The 20,931-nt window shown below is 31.7% G+C and overlaps 1 protein-coding gene and 1 long non-coding RNA gene across 4 annotated transcripts in view; one reads left to right on the forward strand and one right to left on the reverse strand.

Moving 5' to 3' along the window:
• LOC107446371 (parathyroid hormone/parathyroid hormone-related peptide receptor) overlaps positions 1-20,931 on the reverse strand; it is a 202,254-nt gene that overhangs the window by 26,004 nt on the left and 155,319 nt on the right. For both annotated transcript variants that reach the window (XM_087150866.1, XM_087150865.1), the window contains exons 4-7: positions 17,118-17,248; positions 15,091-15,185; positions 14,899-15,010; positions 4,958-5,117 (exon numbers count right to left, since the gene is read on the reverse strand). In XM_087150866.1, coding sequence (XP_087006992.1) covers positions 4,958-5,117; positions 14,899-15,010; positions 15,091-15,185; positions 17,118-17,248 — 498 coding nt within the window. The remainder of the gene's footprint in view (positions 1-4,957; positions 5,118-14,898; positions 15,011-15,090; positions 15,186-17,117; positions 17,249-20,931) is intronic.
• Positions 1-20,931, forward strand: part of LOC139426913 (uncharacterized) — a 256,631-nt gene that overhangs the window by 25,568 nt on the left and 210,132 nt on the right. For both annotated transcript variants that reach the window (XR_011638034.2, XR_015429032.1), the window contains exon 2: positions 20,268-20,348. This is a non-coding gene — a long non-coding RNA (uncharacterized LOC139426913). The remainder of the gene's footprint in view (positions 1-20,267; positions 20,349-20,931) is intronic.

Genomic DNA, 20,931 nt, shown 5'->3' on the forward strand with positions numbered 1-20,931 from the left:
AAAGCTGCTTTTAAATATCTGAAGATATTTGGAAAAAAACAGTAAAACTCATATTTTCAGATATCTTCATATCATTTCTTCATATCTTTAGATAAATATATGAATACTATTTACTAGTATTTGGTATAGAGTAAATAAATTATACAGTGCGGTATACTTTTTATCTCTCTTGTATTATGTTCCCATTTATTTATTTTTTTGAAATTTCAATATTAATGTTAAGATTTATATCTGTTTTTGTTACTTTTGGCCACAACTGACCCGCGAGTGGTTGATGAAATAAAGATCTCAGAGAAGAAAAATAAATTTTTCAAAAATGATGGATAAATAATCAGTAATTAATGCAAGATAAATGAGAAAAAATTGAACATAAAATTCCCAGGGCTAAAGAGAATAGAAGTGCTAGTTCACTCCGCTCTTAGAGCTGAAGCTACGATTTCCCTCCTCATGACATCACTGTGTCCACAGATCTCGGAGATCGCAAGCAAAGATATGATAACTTTGCATCTTTCTCTTTGTAAAAATAAGTTAGACTTTTTCTGGTTATTAGCTTTCAAATTTTACGTAATTAACACATCGTTTCCGTTCATAGACATAGTTCAAAACAACTTTCTTGGCCATTATATTAAAAAAAAATGCCATTTTAAACTTATAAAAATGTTTTACTAGTTGGCGAAAATGACACTATAAATACTTTATTTTACAAAGTTCAGTTTTAACTTTAATTATTAAAAAAAATGAAAGCATATATCGACACTTTTTTATCTACATATTCTTTTATAACAATAAGTTGAGTTAAATTTAGAATCCCTGATTTTAAAATATGCCGTTAATAGCAATTTGTTCATACTTAATCATTAGGAAACATCAACCTTAAACGCTAATTACTGAAACAAAATAATAATTTAGGTTCATAATGACATTAGAAATTTTACAATTGTTTATAGATATTTAAATTTACGATGATATAATTTATAGATATTTTAATTTAAGAGAATATAATTTTTAAAAAAAATCATAAATATTTAGAATAACTACATTAAAAATTATGCTATGAAATTAGGAGAATTCCAACTATGTACTATATATTTTATTTATACTTTTTAGTTACATTTTAATTTTCTTTGACTTTATCCATTTTTTAATTTTTTTCACCTGCCTTTCTTTATGAAGTAACAAGGCGGTTTCTATTTAGATAATGAATTTTTATAAAAGTTCTTAACGACAGAATAAACGTATTACTGTTTTATATCAACTGTGTCACTTCGAAATCCATTCCTTACATAGTTGTTCATTTACTTTAGAGAACACGCGGAAAATTATATTTTTTCCTTTTGTTTTTCTATCAAAATTTTTTCAAGTTGCAATCGCGCAAACTGGCATTTCTATAATAGTTTTAAATTCGCGTAAATTCACTGCAAAAACTGAGGAAAGTCATTATAGAAAATAACAAATGTCTTAGAATATCTCGCAAAAAGAAATGCTCCAATATTAGTAAGAGATAGTAAGGCCGAACGCTCCGTTCTTGAAGTAAAAGTGCGAGCTTTGCGCCAAAGTGACGTCACTAGAGAAAATAGGAGGATTGGCGCGGCGAGAGATACTTCAAAGGAGTGAACCAGCCCTTCTATTCTCTTTAGCCCTGTAAAATTCCAACAACTTTGAAACAAATTAGAAATTAGGAGAAAAAAAATTGTATTATGGCTGTTCCCAATTCAAAATTTTTGACGGTTTGCCATTGATGGACCAACATAATCTTGGTGGTGACCATCATGAACCATTATATATTTTGATGATCACCATCATAAGTAACCATTATCTAAATCAGACTAATTTTTGATGCTCCAGCAAAAGAATAGCAACTTGCGTTGATGGTATGCAAAACCAACCTGCCGAACCAACAAGTATTATTATTAAACCATCATGAAAATGCGTTGTTGTACCAATAGGAACCATCTTGAATTTCCATCATAGTTGCTTAGAAATCAAATGTGGGAACCATCATGAACCCACCATCTCCCCACTATTGGATTTCGGACTGCTTTATGAAGGGCAAACAAAAGAATATTGTTTTGATGGTATGTTCTTGAGAATCAACAGAAATACCCATTAAACCATCATGGACCATGACGGATCATCATGGATTTTATTGAGAGTCAAACTTTTCCTGATGGTTAACCATGATAGTATTAAAGTAGCATTTCCCATCATGGAATGATGACATTTTGTTTGGAATATCAAATACCGTCAACGCATAACGGAAAATGTTGGATGATAGTAACCATCAAATGATATTAGACCCATCATAAAACCATGAAACCAACATAAACCATGAAATTTGTTTTGCTGGGACCATCAAATATTTTGGCACGTCAAACTTTAACGCCGCAGTTGCATTTCTGGAGCTCTTATAGTATTTTTTATCACAAGTTTAACAGTTAGCTGGTTCTCTACGCATATTGCTGCAAACCATACATTCCTATCTACTTTTGTTTTTGTTTTTTTAAACGAAAAGAATTTTTAAATTGAGAATTTTTAATCTTTAGTAAAAAGCATTGAGGTCAGTGGTCGGAAACAGCGCACTATAAGTAGTGCATTTACTGTAGTCGCTACTTTGTTTCGTAGTTGGTAGTGTCGTGCGCAATTTTTGTTTTAAAAAAAAAGTAGTGTAGTCAGTAGGGCGATTAAAAAAAAACAGTTGTTCGTAGTGATTCCTGTCAACTATTTTTAACGCTATTTTAGTGAAGAAACACAGCTCTAACGTAGCTAATTTTTCAAATAGAATAACCTGGTTGGTAGGGCACTGGCCCTATGTCCAAGAGTTCGTGGGTTCGATCCCCGCCGGCCGAACACTCCCCGTGCAGTAAAATGGTGACTGATGCACGTTAAATCTGTCTAGCCGCAAAGTCCTCCATGTTCCCATAACAAATCAATACCTCTAGGGGTACTGATCCAGGGGTTCCCTTGTCTTCTGGATTGGGTTCAAAATGACACGGCTACGGAGTTGAACATGGGTAGTCTTAAACCCAAAAATTGGGTCGGCTGTTCAACGACGGATATAAAATAAAAAATAAAAATAATTTTTCAAATCAAATGGGTGCAAATCTTCGCAGGTTCGTCAATGGATGCAATGTAAATGACCCTATGGCTTCAGCTGAGTGAAAATCAAGTCTGGGTAACATATTAACTAGCCATCTAGAAAAATAGATAATTAATCAATTCGGTCAAGCTTTCACATGCGAATGCAAAATCGTGAAACATTAGTGTAATTTCAAAGGAGCCTATTTTCGATGTGCTTAATTTCTTAGAGGAAATAAAAGAGCATTAAACAATTGAAAAAAGTATTTGATAGTTTTTGAAGAATTTGATAATTTCACTTTTCATCAATTAAATATTCGCTGTCGAAAAGGGCATAAGAAGTTGAAGGTTACTAGGTGAAGATTAAAAGTTGAATTTCGAAAAAATAAATGTTTTGAAATAACAAACAGGATTATGTAATCATGAATAAATATTTCATAATTATTCCCTAAATGTAAGTCAATATCTTATTCAAATCTACTTTGAACATATGGATAAATTAAGTTCTCGAGCAAAGTTCGTCTCTTTAAAATAGCAGGGGTGATTGTGAGTCCCAGTCAAAATTCCGGAAAATTTCTTAAATTTTTCCAAAAAAAAAAAAAAAAAACAGTTTAAATTGAAAAACATTTAAATAAGTTTTTTTCCTTCCTTTTTCTCAATATTTCTTAATTTATTTAAAATGTATTTAAAATTTTACACATACCTATGATGACCTGGAGAAGTAATTAAAATTTACAAATATGTCTTTCTTTCTTGAGTTTATGATTATAACAACTATTCACTGATAAAAAATGAATATTAATCATGAATATAAGCTTATAAAGTATATCTCTGACACTCCCTTACAAACAAATAAAATAAACTGTGCTTTTAAGTTCCACTTTTGAAAACTTGATTTCCGGAAACTTCTGTGATCAATGATTTTTTGAAACGTCTGGACCTTCGATCTCCGGAAACTTCCGGATCACTGTCAACGAAAAATCCGGAAATCCGTACTTTTCCCGGAGCACAATCAGCCCTGAAATAGTGAAATACAGTCGAACTCGTTTATAACGAGCTCGGCTTTAACGAGAGCTCGGATTTACCGAGGGAAACGAGAATATTTGGTTGGATCAACGTTAAGTCTATGGAACAGAAGTCGCTTTTAACGAGCAATACCCGGTTTTAGCGAGCAATATTTTTCTGTCTTGCAATCTTTTTTTCAAAATGATAAGAAATGCGCTCGAAATAAAAAAAAAACGGCGAACTGAAACTTCAAAGTAAGCTAACAAACTACTATTTTAAATATGTAGATTAATGAACAAAAATAAATGCTTTGGTAAGAATCTTTTCCTTTATTTTTCTTTTCGTTTATTGCTTCTTTCCTTTAAGACTGTAGCGCAACTAGAAATTTTCCGCTGGTTGGGGGGGATAGTTGTCATTCAATTAAGAAAAGTATTTCCTTAAATTAATTAAAGTAAGTAAGTATTAATAAAATTTTATGCAAACTCAGTAATTTGACCTCTCACCCCCCCCCCCCTCTTCTGGTTGCACGCCTGCCTTAAGGACCCGTTTATTACGAGCACTCGGATTTAACGAGTACATGTTACGGTCCCTTTGTGTTCGTTATAAACGAGTTCGACTGTAGTTGCTAAATTCAAAAGTAGTTCGTATTCACTACTTTTTTAAGAAAAAGTAGTGGTTGTTAACTACATTTGTAACAAAGTAGTTTTAGTAAAGTGCAAAAATAATGTAGTTTTTCTGACCATTGATTTAAGTAATCCATTGAAAATGGTGCTTTTGTACAAGATCGCAATTTAAAAAACGAGTAGCAACTTAAGAAAAAATTTTCTGTTAATTTTACTGTAGCGCAATTTAAAGAGTGAAATCTTTCAATACTTACCCCATCCCAGTATCCCGTACTTCAAAATACCAGTAGTGTCTGTAAACATAGACAAGAAGACTAGATTGTGTAAATAGAGACCTTCCATCAAAATCCAGCAATAGTTGGCCATCAAACAATATTGCCAGACGCTGTACAGCACCTTGCACATAATACTGTTCTGAAGAAGAAGAAGAAATAAATTACTTATCGCGATACATCTGGAATATTTTACCATTTTTTAAACGTGCTAAGGAGTGTAATATCTAAAACGCAAAACTTATTCTAACTTATAATCTTAAAAAGAAAATATTTAGGAGTTGGAACTTTAAGTGGGGCATAATACTGTTGTAGATGTTACAGAAATGGGTGGTTGTTGACTTCCACCGGTGAATGTTGACAAATCATATATGTTGCTTTAGGGTAAATGTTCGAAATCTATACTAGGTCAAGTTCAGGGCCGGATTAACCTATAGGCGCACTAGGCACGTGCCTAGGGCCTACGAAAAACTTGGGAGAAAAAAATTTGTTGACAAAAATAATTTAGCTTTGAAAACAACAAGTGCATTTTGCACAAAATTATGAAGATACAAATAAAAATATAATATTTTTCGGTAATAAATTATTTTGCAGAATCTTATGATCTAATGTATTACTTTTTTGGATTCAACGAAATCTTGTATTATGCTGTCGAATTTCAAACTACGCAAAATGTCGTATTCAATAGACATAAGTGCGAGCGATACCAAACGATCTTGATTCATTGTTGAACTCAAATAATTTTTTATCAATTTTAATCTGGAGAAAGATCTTTCTCCTTCTGCATTTGATCCAAGAATCGACAAATATATTCTTAATGCAATGTGAACGTTAGGAAAAGTATTCTCAAGTTTATCTTTAATTTGAGCCTTCAGCATTTCTTGTGAAGAGTTATGTTCATACAAATTTGGAAATAGTAAAAATTCATCTACAAAGTTTTCCTCTAAATCGGATGAGTAAATTTTCACCAAATTTTGCGCTTGTAGTTTAATCTCAGATTCTGACAAATTTTTGTGAACAAGAAAACCGAAATTATCGTACAAATCACTGTAAGCTTTCGCCTTTTAGTCATTTCTGAAATTAATACATCTAAAATGGCGTAATACGTTCCTGACAAAAACAGTAAACATTTAACCTACCTTGCAAATTTATTTATAAATAATTTCAAAGGATTTACTTTTGACAAAGTTAATTTCCTTCACTTAGTTATCATAGCAGTATCATGAAAACTATGAAGCTATTTGTAGTATAAATATTTCTTGTAATTAATCTCACTATCAATTTCACTGTTTTCTTTGCTGGTTTGTTGTTGTATTGTTGACGTGAAGTGTTTACATAGTTATCGATCGAACTAATCATAATGGTATTATCGATATCAACTGCAATATCGGCAGTATGTCGGTATTGCAGATAAAGTTCGATAAACAAATTTGTAAATTAAAATCCATATTAATAAAAATGTTAAAAAAAATATGCAAGAAAATTTTAGCATATATTTCGAAAAGAGGGGAGGAGTGAGGGAAGGAGGGGAGGGCCCAAAAACGGCTATGCCTAGGGCCTACGAAAGGTATAATCCGGCTCTGGTCAAGTTGAGTGCCACTGCCCGGTATACATTGGTATGCCCTACAAGAAGGTTGCTTTTTAAGGTTCAGTGCCATTTGCCCGGTACTCCAGGCACTGATGTTTCCCCAAATCTATCCCAAGCAGATATTAAAATATCGAATAAATATAATAATGTCAAAGAATAAATTAATATCAAATCGGGCATAACAAATATCTCGGGCAATCACCCAAACCGACTATGTGATTGTTGACATTCACCGGTGAAAGTCGACATTCTCTTGATTTTGGTCCTTCATGGTGACATGTAATAAACGTAAACAAATAAATCCGGTTATATTAGTTACATACCAATTAGTGAATATATCACTTTGCTAGCTGTTGTAGTTATTTTTGCACAAAAATAATAATTGTAAAACGGTTAACAAGATCCAAAGACCACCTTTCGAAATAACTTTGTAGCTTCAGAATTTTGTTGTAATAATAAAAACAACAAGGGTGGTAGACTATATCTGAGGGTGCTCCTTGGTTCTCGCCCAAGTTGTGATCGGCAAGCTGGACGATGCTGAAACCCAATCGCGATTCTGATTGGTTTAGATTTCAGCGTTATTTTTAAATGTTCAACGGTATATGTAATTTCCGAGGTCCATTAGTTGTATGTTGGATACTGGCTGGTAAGGTTACTTTTGCTTCTGGTCAATAAGATCGAAGGTATGTGGGCAGTCATAAAAAGGGACTTTAGAAAAAAATGTCACCGCCAGTCCGGTACCACAGATGCCCTTTTCGATTCGTATTTCGCCGAATTTATGTGGCGATGGAGGTACACAGATTCTATTCGTGATAAATTTTGACAGTATCTACTGCTATAAGAGAATTCTGTGCACCTAAAATCTGAGGATAGTCAAGCTTAATGAAGAAGTGAGTTGTTTTTTTCCTTTTTTTTCTGTGCTTACTTCATTAATTTTTGTTTCGATTCAAAATGCATTTTATTGGGTTAATTAATTTTGCTTATATTGAGTTCATTGCAATTTTATAAAAATTTGGCCGATGTTTTGTTGAAATTTTCCAATGTTTTATTGAAATATCATTATGTTCCGCGCAAACAGGAATGGCGCCAAACATAAGAAGTCAATTTCGCCAAGAGGCACCCTCAAGTATATTTTTACCAATAACAATTCTCTTAGTTTTAAACTCTTGAATTAAAAGCGTTAAAAAAGCAGTACAGGAAAATAACTTTAAATTGGGTATAATATGAAAAAAACACAACTACTTCAACTTCGAAAATTTTACTAGGAATAACATTTACCTTTTAGTTTTATTAATAAGCTGAGTTTTAAATATGTTTACTAAAATCATAAACTTAGATAAAACAACAAAATAAATTATTTCAAGAGGAACTAGACTAATACAATTCCAACCTGCCGAGTAGCGACTTATAACAACACACTTCATTTAATGTTTACTTGTTGCTGGAAATCAGGTTCGCAGAAAATGCTGTTTACTAGTTAAATTTAGTAGGAGTAACACGACCTGTGACGTAGGCTATAGTATACCCAATTAGGGATATAAAAATATTTATGCAAAAACTATATCTCTATGACTTTTATTAATTTTGTGTTGATGACAACCAAAACAATATGGAAATGAATGAGGGATAACTGGATCCTACCACGTGATTTTTCCGGCCAATAAACATGCACGGTTTCATGTAGACATTCGACAATTTGACACCATCATTAGATATTTATATATAGTGAGAAGTAGGTGTCACTACAAAGTTTCAACCCTCTTTTTTGTTTTAAAAGATAACTTTCGTAAATAAACTTAAGTAATAAATAAAATTTAAAAAATTTATTAAATAATTAAAATATTTATTAATAAATTTAATAAATAAAATTTGAAAGATCAGCGAAAGCATTGAAAAACAAAAGTGATGGTGAATGTTTTCAAAGATTCTACCTATGTCTAAAATATTCTTTTTTTGATGTAAATTTCAAGCTTCTATGTCACGAAATAGGAATGTCTATACGAAACCGTGTAAATGTGACGGAATGAAAAGTTTGTTCTCAAAGTGCGTCTGAAGAATGGGATGTAAAAAGAACGTGTAAATGGAATGTTTTACTTTATTCTAAGTCAATAAGAGGAACATTTTGGCGCACAACCTCTTCACTGATTCTTACTTAAAGATAAAAACCATTTGTTCGTAAAACTCTTTATATAATATTTTTATCTATAGAATTTTTAAAACCTTTTATTCCGTCTCCGAATTTTGACAGACGCTAAAAGCACCTAAATATTTAATGAAAATATATTTTTCTCCTTCCTTTTTGTTGAGTTGGAGAAATTCAGCATTTTTTTCACTGAACTTTTAAAACTGTCTTTTTAATTGAAGTTCCTTTCAGTTAATATAAAGAAAAATAAGTTATTAAAAAGTTCTGAGTTATTAAGGGAAACTGTGAACATATCGCCATATATTATTGGAGTCAACGATGCTTAATTAGTTCCGGTAATTAGAATTACTGATATTATGATAATATAGTGCTTTTTTAATAGGTACAAAATATACTAATATAAGCACTGGACCGAGCGTTCGACTTCAAATGAGGTGAATCGATCCCGGCGATGACTGGTCGATACGAATTCCGCATCCGGCTTGCACCGACCACAGTACGGATCAAGGGTTAGAGTCCCTTCACCGTCAGGCTAACCGTGGAAGATTCTCGTGGTCTTCTTCTCCATGTAACGCAAATGCGGGTTAGTTCCATCAAAAAGTCCGCGAATGCAAATTTCTTCCAATACTCGATCCCATGTCTTTTGGTTTGCGTTCAAAATTACAAGGCTACAGAGTTGAACATTAGCTGTCGTAAATTCATAAAAATTGGGTCAGCTGTTCAACGACGGTTATAAAATAAAATAATATAGGCACTGAAGAGTTCGTGGGTTCGACCCCAGCCGGCCGAAGAAATGGTGAATGATGAACGTTAAATCTGGTGAGTCGCAAAGTCCTCCATGTTCCCACAACAAATCATGCCTCAGGGGGTACTGATCCAGGCGTTTCCTTGTCTTCTGGATTAGGTTCAAAATTACTCGGCTACGTAGTTGAGCATTAGTAGTCGTAAACCCAATTGGGCCGGCTGTTCAAAAACTGCTAAAAATAAAAAATACACTACCGGTCAAAAGTTTGCGAAAATTTTTAAATCTGCAAAGAAAAGGCCTAAATTCAAATGTTCATAGAACTGCGAAAACTCATTCAAATGGCATGAAAATTTGATATGTTCTGAAGTGAACCCTCTACTGTTAGTTACATATGATCAAATTGCAATACTTTGTTTTTTGCGAACTGAATCCAGCTTTTCATCACGGATTGTTTTTATGGTGAAAAAAGTTGTTAAGTTTGAACACTTGCCAAACTTGCAAAAAATATTTTTTGTACTTTCTGTTAATAGAAAAGAGTTATTTGAACAGTTCTATGTAAGCCCTCAAAATTTCAAATCGATTCGATTTTTTTTGACGAAGTTATAGAATTTTGAAAAACATGTGTACTTCTCTCGATTTTTGAGCATTCCACATATGCAGTCTTCTGGTCTATACATCTTCTATCAAAGAACTTTTTAATTTTTATGTTTCTATATTTTCAAATAATTAATATTTATCATAAAACAAATACTCTTATTCATTATTGTAATTATTATTGTTTATATTTATTGTTTATATTTATTGCTTACCTGTATTAGTTTTGTTGTGATATTTTTACTTTATATTAAATTAAATTAAAAAGTTATAACAATAATTACATAAATAATTCTAAAAAAATAATAACAATAGTATAAAAAATTTGCAATTTTATTAAACTATTTTATTTACAACAGGTCAAATATTTAACATATTCTTATTCGTATTTTGTAATTAAATAAATTAACATTTAAATCTTAGATTCCTCGAACCATCCACCTTTTGCTTTTATTATAGCCTTACATATGCATAGCATTCGTTCTAATAAACCATTAATCACTTCAAGTGATATAGAGTTCCATTCCTGTTGTAAAATGTCCCATAACTGACTTCGATTCAAATATCAGAGAATCGTTTGCAAGAACAAACAAATTTTAGATGAAATGTGACATCTATGAGATATTGTTTTAATTATATTCATAATAAGTTCCTTGTAGTAACAATAATTACAATAATAAATAAGAATATTTGTTTTATAATCAATATTAATTATTTGAAAATATAGAAAACATTAAAATTAAAAAGTTCTTTGGTCGAAGATGTATAGACCAAAGGACCGCAAATGTGGAATGCTTAAAAATCGAGAAAAGTACACATGTTTTTCAAAATTCTATAACTTCGTCAAAAAAAATCAAATCGATTTGAAATTTTGAGGACTTACATAGAACTGTTCAAATAACTATTTTCTATTAACAGAAAGTACAAAATTTTTTTTTTGCAAGTTTGGCAAGTGTTCAAACTTAACAACTTTTTTCACCATAGAAACAACTCATGATGAAAAGGTGGATTCAGTTCGCAAAAAACAAAGTATTGCAATTTGATCATATGTAACTAACTGTAAAGAGTTCACATTAGAACATATCAAATTTTCATGCCATTTGAATGATTTTTCGCAGTTCTATGAACATTTGAATTTAGAACTTTTTTTCGTAGATGTCAAAATTTTCGCAAACTTTTGACCGGTAGTGTATATAGGTACTATCAGAGTCGACGTGACTTAGGGGATAGAGCGTTCGACTTCCAATGAGGTGAATCGGGTTCGAATCCCTGCAATGGTTGGTTGATTCCGTTCCTGGCTTGCACTGACCACAGTGCTGACTTAAAATATCCTCATTGGTAGATGGTATTGGGTTAAAGTCGCCTTCAAAAATTCAAAATACAAAGCGGCCATACTTTTTGTTTGTCTGGTTTGCACCTACAATGCACAATAAATTCAGAGCAATGTAAAGCAATTAAAAGTGCAATAGCTTTCACAGAAATTGGAAATAAAAAACATGTTCTAAACAAAATTGACTATTTCAGCTCGTCAAATTTTTATTCTTCTGTTGCATCGCAGTAGACCAGCTCTCAGCAGTAGACCTGATATTTTTATTAATATCGATTAATTGACGAAGTGAAAATCGATAGTTAGATTTTTTATAACATCATATTCCCTTTATACTTTTCTACATAATTCCGTAATATCAAGTTTCTAAGTTTTATGGTTTTTGTGTAGCAAAACAAAATGTTATGTAAATTTTAACATTCCAAAGCAACAGCGATGGCGCTAAGTTTTTTAAACTATAGCAAGATTTCTGCAGTCAAAAATGTATTTTAATTTTTGTTATTGAAAATTCCTCAATAGTTTTATTATTAAATGTCCGTTTGTATTGAAAAATGAGGTTTTTTTATTTAGCGCGAATGGTATTATTGCTTGTAAAGTTGAATTTTCGTTCATTATTTGAGCTACGAAACTTGAAATATTATCTGAAGCACAATTATTTGAGTTGCAAAACATGGAATATTTTCTGAAGCACAATTATTTGAGTTGTAAAAAGTGAAATATTTTCTGAAGCACAATTATTTGAGCTGAAAATCATGAAATATTTTCTGAAGCCAAGTAATGAAACAAAACATGACATGCTTGGTAAGAGAAAAAAGAAAAGAAAAACGCAAACACATAGTAGTAATATAATTACGCAGAATATTTCATTTAAATATGTTTAACAAAATGAATTTCTTTTTAAAAGTTAATTACCAAACGTTAAAGCTAATTATAGCTTCTGTTATTGCCATAACGTATTTCGTGCAAGTAAACATTATTTTTCCAAATTTTGCTAAACATCTCTCTAGTGAGCCTTATATAAAATATAATTACCTTAGAATATTCTAAATGCATACACAAAAGATAAAAGAGATTTTAATTGTTGGAAAAACAAACCCTCGTTTAGCAAAATAATAAATATAAAATAATTAAATTTTTCACCTCCATCAATAAATAGTAATAAAATGACATTCATTTTAATGAAGGTTAAATGTTCTGTTATTCATTTGGGACTATTAAGTTTACGATTACTTCAGTGTCCATAATTATGTTAAAAAAAAAGCTATTTATAAATTACTGAACCTTAAATAATTATGTGTAAACGCAGAAGTATTTACTGTCAAATGTGTCCATAAAATTTAGTTTTCAATTTTGAATTCAACGTTTATAGTCATTTCCCAATGATTCAATTACGTTTAGGAAATTCCCAAAAATTCAATTACGTTTAATACTTACTCACAGAATTCAGCAGTCCTTGATAATTATTTTGTACATGCACGTAATTGATCAATATTTGACAAACTAGAATAATTGGAGTAACTTTTTATGTGACTATTGAGATTTAATCTTATTAATTTGATCGTTCTCTAGTTCAGGTCAAAAAATGGTGTGGCAGAAATAAAATTCTTGGCCATAGATGGCGGCACTGGCAAATATGATCAATCGCACCCATTGAGTTAATATCCTGCGTCAACAACAACAACAACATTGCTGCAGATTCACATTGTGAATTTTAACATGAGGAAAAAAACTATCCCGTTAAAATCAAAGTTTCCGATATATGATTTATATGTTTTAAAAAAACACTTATTAGAACTTAGCAATATTTCCAGTAAAATTAACATAAGAAATAAAAAAAAAGTAAGTAATCCTTTATATATATATATAAAACTATTTTTTTATTGTTTTCGCTCCAGCATGAGCAACTAAATTAGAGGTTACGTAACAAGACTTTTTCTAGAAACAGTTTTGTAAATTAAGATGAAGGCATCGAAAGAAAAAAAAAAATTCTAAGTTAATTTAAAAGCATTTGATGAAATCTATTACGATTACCTTCTCAGAATAATTTAGTCCTTGTGATGGTTTTTAAATATTCCAGTCGTATTCTGCAAGTTTGTTTTTCGTTTGAGTTAGGAAGCAAACAAAATCGGAAAATTCTCTTTGGAAAGATTAAATTTCTTATAATTAATTAAGACGTAATTTAATTACGATGTTTATGCTTGCGCGATTACATAAAAACTTCAGTTGTTTTAGTTGTTAAATCGAAGCTAATAAAAATACTTTCCAGTTGATAGGAATTCTAGGAATTATGCTGGTAGCTCCAAATACATAAACAGTTTTTTTAAGTAGGGATTTTTCGTAGAATTTCAGATTCCTTAACTGTTTGACGGTTAAAACTAAAAGCTAACAAATAAGTGCAGAGCTTAACACAAATACCACAATTGCATGCATAATTATATATTTCTAGATAATAATATTAATTTTTAATATTATTATTTGGATATTTAATATGTATTTCCAGATAGTAATATATAAAATTTATTGCATATACAATATATTAAGTGTCGATGAATACAATGAAGCAAACAACTAATCAGTTAATAGACTGATAAAAACAAATTTTTGAACTTTAACGATAGGGAAACAGTCAACGTGCAAATTATTTAGGTAAATTGCTTCCCTACTTTAACGATAGGGAAACAGTCAACGTGCAAATTACCTAGGTAAATCGCTTCCGTACTTTAACGACAGGGAAACAGTCAACGTGCAAATTACTTAGGTAAATTGCTTCCGTACTTTAACGATAGGGAAACAGTCAACGTGCAAATTACTTAGGTAAATTGCTTCCCTACTTTAACGATAGGGAAACAGTCAACGTGCAAATTACCTAGGTAAATCGCTTCCGTACTTTAACGATAGGGAAACAGTCAACGTGCAAATTACTTAGGTAAATTGCTTCCCTACTTTAACGATAGGGAAACAGTCAACGTGCAAATTACCTAGGTAAATCGCTTCCGTACTTTAACGATAGGGAAACAGTCAACGTGCAAATTACTTAGGTAAATTGCTTCCGTACTTTAACGATAGGGAAACAGTCAACGTACAAATTACTTAGGTAAATTGCTTCCGTACTTTAACGATAGGGAAACAGTCAACGTGCAAATTACCTAGGTAAATCGCTTCCGTACTTTAACGATAGGGAAACAGTCAACGTGCAAATTACTTAGGTAAATTGCTTCCGTACTTTAACGATAGGGAAACAGTCAACGTACAAATTACTTAGGTAAATTGCTTCCGTACTTTAACGATAGGGAAACAGTCAACGTGCAAATTACCTAGGTAAATTGCTTCCGTACTTTAACGACAGGGAAACAGTCAATGTGCAAATTACTTAGGTAAATTGCTTCCGTACTTTAACGAATACCCAATCTAATCTGCAATTTAGCTAGGTAATGTGCATAGTAAAGGATTTTCGATCTTTAACGGTAGCATAAGTGTTCATTTATTTTATTTAAGAGCCAGACGGCAATTAAATGGTTTTTAATACCTGGTCAAGACTGGTGCCGTACGTCAGATCTCGAAAGAGTGATACAGCCGCTCTTAGTATAAAAGATGCAAATAGTTGAAGATGCAAATTATTGCGAGGACATCTTAACCTCCTGAAAGAATTAAAACAATAATCACGCATCCTCATAAATAAACATAGCTCTAAATGAAGCTCATAATGTTTCACACATACCTCACGCTTCCTAATAGAAGACAAGCTATCAATAAAAGTGTTAGAGATAGGGCATAACCCACTTGTGAAATTGCTTTAATAACTGGAATATGTACCTGAAAGTGAATAACACTCACATAGTTCATAAAACTCGCACTGTTACTAGCACTCACTTTATTATTAAAATTCACATTATTGTTAAAACTCGCATTCTTACTAGATTTCACATTGTTGTTAACGCTCGCAATATTATTAAAACTTATTTTTGTATTTAAAACTCACATTGTTGTTAGAACGCACATTGCTATTAAATTTACATTGTTATTTGAATTTATTGTTGTTATTAATTTGAAATGAAAACGAAAATTGTCATAATTATCGAGTAATACACCTAGACCCCCCCCCATAAAAAAATCTTTTTTAACCCCTTCCTTCTCGCTTCCGTGAAAATGACGGGGTGAGGTTTCGCCCTCTATTTCTCGCTCCCGTTAAATTTCCGGGCTGGAGTGTTCAGTAGTAACGCGCCAATAAGAATAAAACTAATTCATTTCTTTTGCCGTGAAAGCATTTTATTTCTCATTTTACACACCAGATGGCAGTACCAGGATATTTTTATGTTAATTGTAGATAGTTAGTTTATTATAAACTAGATGTCAGCACTAATCAAATATGTGTATTTGGCAAAAAGGCACTTCTATGACCGTTTTTTTTGAAAATTAACCGATCGTTAAGGGGTTAACACTGATTGGGAAATTTAAAAATTATTATAGGTTCACTGAGCAGAATATTATCCTACACTTGAAAACACCAATTATTGAATGAGCGTTAAAATCCGAAACCTGCCACTAACGCAGTGTGGGTATCTCGATCCTGATGAATCGTTAAAACGTGGCATTTATTAACGTTAGCAACTGTTCTTTCCATTCTATTTCGAGTAAGCCAAACCCGTCAAGTATCCATTCCCTTAAGTGACACATTCGAAATTCTTTCAGAAACGTTCTTTCTCAAAGATTTCAATTCTTTCACTATATAATGAACACAGAGATTTAACAGAAAGACAGGCGCACACGTACACAAAACAAAAATATAATCACGGTGACAATAAAATACATAAACGAATAATAAATATAAGTTAAGTAAAAGAAGTGAACGAGTGAGAATGATATTTCTACGAATTCCACGTGTGATATGGCTCTATATTTAATTAATTTATCGTTAATTAACATTCTAAATCAGGTAGAGAAACTATAGCGCAACTTTAATACGCCATTTTTCTAATAAATATTAGCTGGGCCGTGGTGGCTCAGGGGATAGAGAGCTCTTCTCTCAATGAGGTGAACCGGGTTCGACTCCCGGCGAAGACTGGTTTATTCGAATTCTCCACCCGGCTCGCACCGACCACAGTGCTGACGTAAAATATCGTCAGTGGTAGACGTATCATAGGTTAGAGTCCCCTTGCCGTCCGGCTAACCGTGGGAGGTTCTTCGTGGTTTTCCTGTCCATGTAAAGCAAATGTGGGTTAATGAATCAAAAAGTCCTCCACGAAAGCAAATTTCTCCCAATACTTGATCCAGGAGCTTCCTTGTCTTTTGGATTGGGCTCAAAATTACAAGGCTACGGAGTTGAACATTGGTAACCGTAAACTGAAAATTTGGTCGGCTGTTCAACGACGGTTATAAAATATAAAATGAAGATTAGCTGGTTCTGGCGTGGGATAAGGGTGGATAAGGGATGCCTTCTTCTTGAAGTGCATGTACCCAATTAGATTAATGGCATACTGTACTAGTAATATTTTAGCATTATGTACCATTAATAATGAATCATTTTGTCCACCTGATACTCTGTTTTGCGATATTTTGTCCGCATTAGATTTAGACCTACGATATTTCATCAGTATTTGGTGCTACAGTATTTTGTCGAGGACATGCAGATGATTCATTTCCGTGGTATTTTGATTTAATGAGCCACGATATTTTGACCGAAGGCGTTGAAGAATGCTTATATAGTGTTAATCAAATAAACTCTTCAAGAAAGGTTGATATACTTACATCGAAAACGCCGTCTACATTGTTGGGCGGTGGAACTGGATCACCACAAAGTGAGTAATTGGTCCATGTTTTGTTCAGAAGAGGATGCGACCACCACGAGCCGTCCTCAGTACAAAACTTACTCGCAGAAGCTGTAATAAAATAAAAGTTTAATTTAATGATGAGTCACTACACCCAACCCACTTGATTGGAATATGCAGTTGGTGGTTCTAAGAAGAACATTTTGCTGGTTAAAGGTTTAACGTTAAATACAATTTTTTGACGCACTTTAAGATTCTATGTAAAATCTCCATTAACAGGTGATACTATACAGCTTTACTGTTTTCTTGCGACTGAAACCGGTTTGCACTTATTTGCACCAGTTAGTTAAATGAGACGATGTATAACATAAATTCGATGATTGGATAAATTAGACGATATATTATATAAATATAGAATATTTATTATATCAGGTATTATATTAGTATATTATAATAATTACATCAAATTATTAGACGCACTGTAGTGTTTTAATAATTGCATCTTTTGCACGAGTTAATACGCAATACTTTTATATTTAAACATGTAATTGGGTTTTTATTCGGAAGATTTTTCATACACTTCCCATTTGTATTTATTCTTAACGCATTGCATTACAATGTTAACCCATTGATACACGTAACGTAAACAAGTACAAACAGTCAGATAAAAACAATAAAGCTGTATAGAATATCACCTGATAATTAAGATTTTACATAGAATCTTATAGTGCGTCTAAATAATTTGTGAAGGGACTGTATGTTGAAATTTATTTGAAAAGAAGTTGTTGAAGAATTATTTGAAAAAATTTGTATGTTGAAATTTACATTAAATAACCATTGGGTAGGAGTGTTGTTACAGAATGCAAAAAGGAAAAAAAAACACCTACATCTTACGTATTACTCACGAAAACTGATAGAATGGGATATTATGCCATGAATACAGATGAATTTCTAACTGTCTTAATAGATTAGAAATGCGCTTATTCCACTATTACATATATTGAATGTGAATGTTAAGAAGAAATATGCAATAGGAATGTAATCCATGCTGTAAATGAAGGATTATTTTAGGAATAATATTTATATGGGTTCTGTCAATAAATTAGGTCTGTTCAAATATTACGTAAGCACATTTTTGGTAATTTATCACTCCATTTTGTTATCAAAAGTGAGCATATCACAAAACCCCAATCATGCTTACGTAAGAAAATCGCATTCTCTTTCCCTGGTTTTTGCTTGAGCTTTGACTTTTACTGTAGAATCTTTTTTTATGTTTAAATTAAAATTAACGATGCAGTTTTTATGTTTTAGTTTTTTACTTTAACATAGTTAGAAATGTTTTAATTCTAATTTTTGCATTCCCCAAAATCAAATTTCGTTCAAAATTCAAAATTTTTACACTTATGTTTTGTTACATTTGTTACCTTTATTTTTAAGAAAATTTTTTAAAATAAAAATATTTTATTGTCCTACGTAAGCATTGCTCACACTTCGTCCCTTTCTAGTCAGCAAAAGTAAGAAAATCAAAAATCCTCTGTTCAGTGCTTACGTGATTTTTGCCTAGCGTAATTGAAAAGCCCCATTCTAATACTTTTATTAGAATTCTGATGGATTGCCTCAAAAATGACTTGATTCCAAATACGAAAGAAGATAGAAATTCTGCTGGATATGAAGCCGGAGAAATTAATCTCATCCAGTTTCCAAATTATTGACAATGTTTCTCAGTTGAGAGCGGTACTGGATGATAAAAATATCATGAGACAATGTTTTCTACAGCATGCCAGATTATCCAAAACTAAAATATTATTTTGCCTCCAGACTGATTACATTTGCTATTTTGATAACACTGTTCAATATAATATAATGAGAATGTCTGATATGTAAAACAGTTAACTCACTGATCTAGTAGTTCAGTTTTGAATAAGCATAATTTTTGACATGTTTTAATATAGATATATACATATATACCATCATCAATGGCTCGACAGCCCAGTGTGGGTCTTGGACTTCTCAAGAAGTTTTTTTCCAGACCATTCCTTTTCGGGCTAGCGTATATATATATAATCTAGTGGTGGCAGTTGTGTGAGCAGAAAAAAATTATACTTTCTAATATTGTATGAATATAGCCAAACCAAAATATATCAATACAATAGCGTATAACTTATAATAACTTAATTAAATTATGATTTTTTTAAAAATGAAGGCCAATAATTATAATAATTATTAGGGTTTTATTAGCTTAATGAACTGTAATGTAAATAACATATTTGTTTACGAATTTTATGAGATAAGCTCCTAAAACCTAAATTCTTATTAAGATGGAGGAGATTTTTCCATCATTTTGTCAAAAATAGTCAATCGAAATGTATCAATTATTTTTAAAATAGCTTTTCTTTGTTAGATAACTAGCAGCAGCTTCTGTTAACTAAATTTTAAATCAATTTGATAGAGCTTAATTTCCTAAATTGATTTTAGCAAACCGTACTTCCTTCCAATTTTCCTTATTTAATTTTTGAAATAATCGGTTATTATGGAGACAGCTGTATTTAGTATAGTTCGTTCACCAGGAGTTGGCACTTGGCTCCGCCTCCATCTCGTGGTATCCGACGATACTATTTCACTATTTTTGGGAGAAGGTTGTGAACAATCTTGAACAAGGTTGCTACTTGGCGATCATATGACAAAAATATTTAATTCTCAATCTTTACGTGCATTTTGTTAACATTATATATTTCATACATTTGATGATATTTTTTTGCTTTGAGTGAATAGTTTGTCCTTTTTGAGACATTTTGCTGGGAAAACAGCATTTCTTAAATATAAAATATATTTAATTAGCTAGTGTAACGAAAGGTATAATAGCAAATGATAAAGCGAAATAAGTGTCTGAAAAAGAATTCACTGTTTCAGTTTGGCACGCTTTAAGGGTTATCACATTTTCAAGCGCGGAGATGTTTCTCCTCTTTCTCCCGTGCTGAAATGAACTCTACGTCCGAGGAGGTGGAGCCAAATGCCAACTCCGGGTGAACGAACTATAATTATGTTTTGAAATATGTATTTATCACTCAAAAAATTTTAAAAATAAATAAATTGGTATTTATAAAAATAATGATTTTTCTCCTTGAATTAGGTTAGACTATATTTTTAGCTGCCCCTTGGATGAGTGATGCTGTTTAATTTATGTCAACTTGCACAGAAACCTCCATATGAGGTAAGTGGAGCTTTTTACTTCAGAAATCAGATAATACGCATATCCATTATTACGTTATTCCTTTGATTTATCTTAGTATAAAATGCATTTCCATCGGATTATTTTTAAATTTTCTCTTCAAAACGGCTGACCTTTGAGACCTTTGTATCGGAGTTTTTTTTAAATTTTAATTAGGCTTCCTTTTCAGTGTCTTTTTATTTTGTTTGGCATTGCACGTAAACGAGACATAAATTGCACATGGACAATAATAATAATAATTAAAACGCTGATATTAATAACAAGACATTGATAATAATTAAAACGCTGTATTTATACCGTTGTTAGTTTATGCGTTATAGTTTATGCATTCGCATTTAGTGTAGGGTCTGATAAAACTGGTTAAGCTAAACAAAACTAGGATTCAGCATTTTTAACTAAACTACTACCGCAATTTATTGGAAATCAAGTCAAACACCAGTTGCAAATAGAAGTCCTGCTTTTTAAAGATAACTGAAAAACAGAATGCGCAATTTTTTTCTGTCGTTTTTGAAAATTGGATTTAAAATGTTATTAATCTCCCGCCCAATTAAAATCTCTTGATTTT

This window comes from Parasteatoda tepidariorum, chromosome 9, assembly GCF_982258835.1.
Source record: "Parasteatoda tepidariorum strain Cologne lab strain chromosome 9, Ptep-v5.0, whole genome shotgun sequence".
Classification (NCBI taxonomy): Eukaryota; Metazoa; Arthropoda; class Arachnida; order Araneae; family Theridiidae; genus Parasteatoda; species Parasteatoda tepidariorum.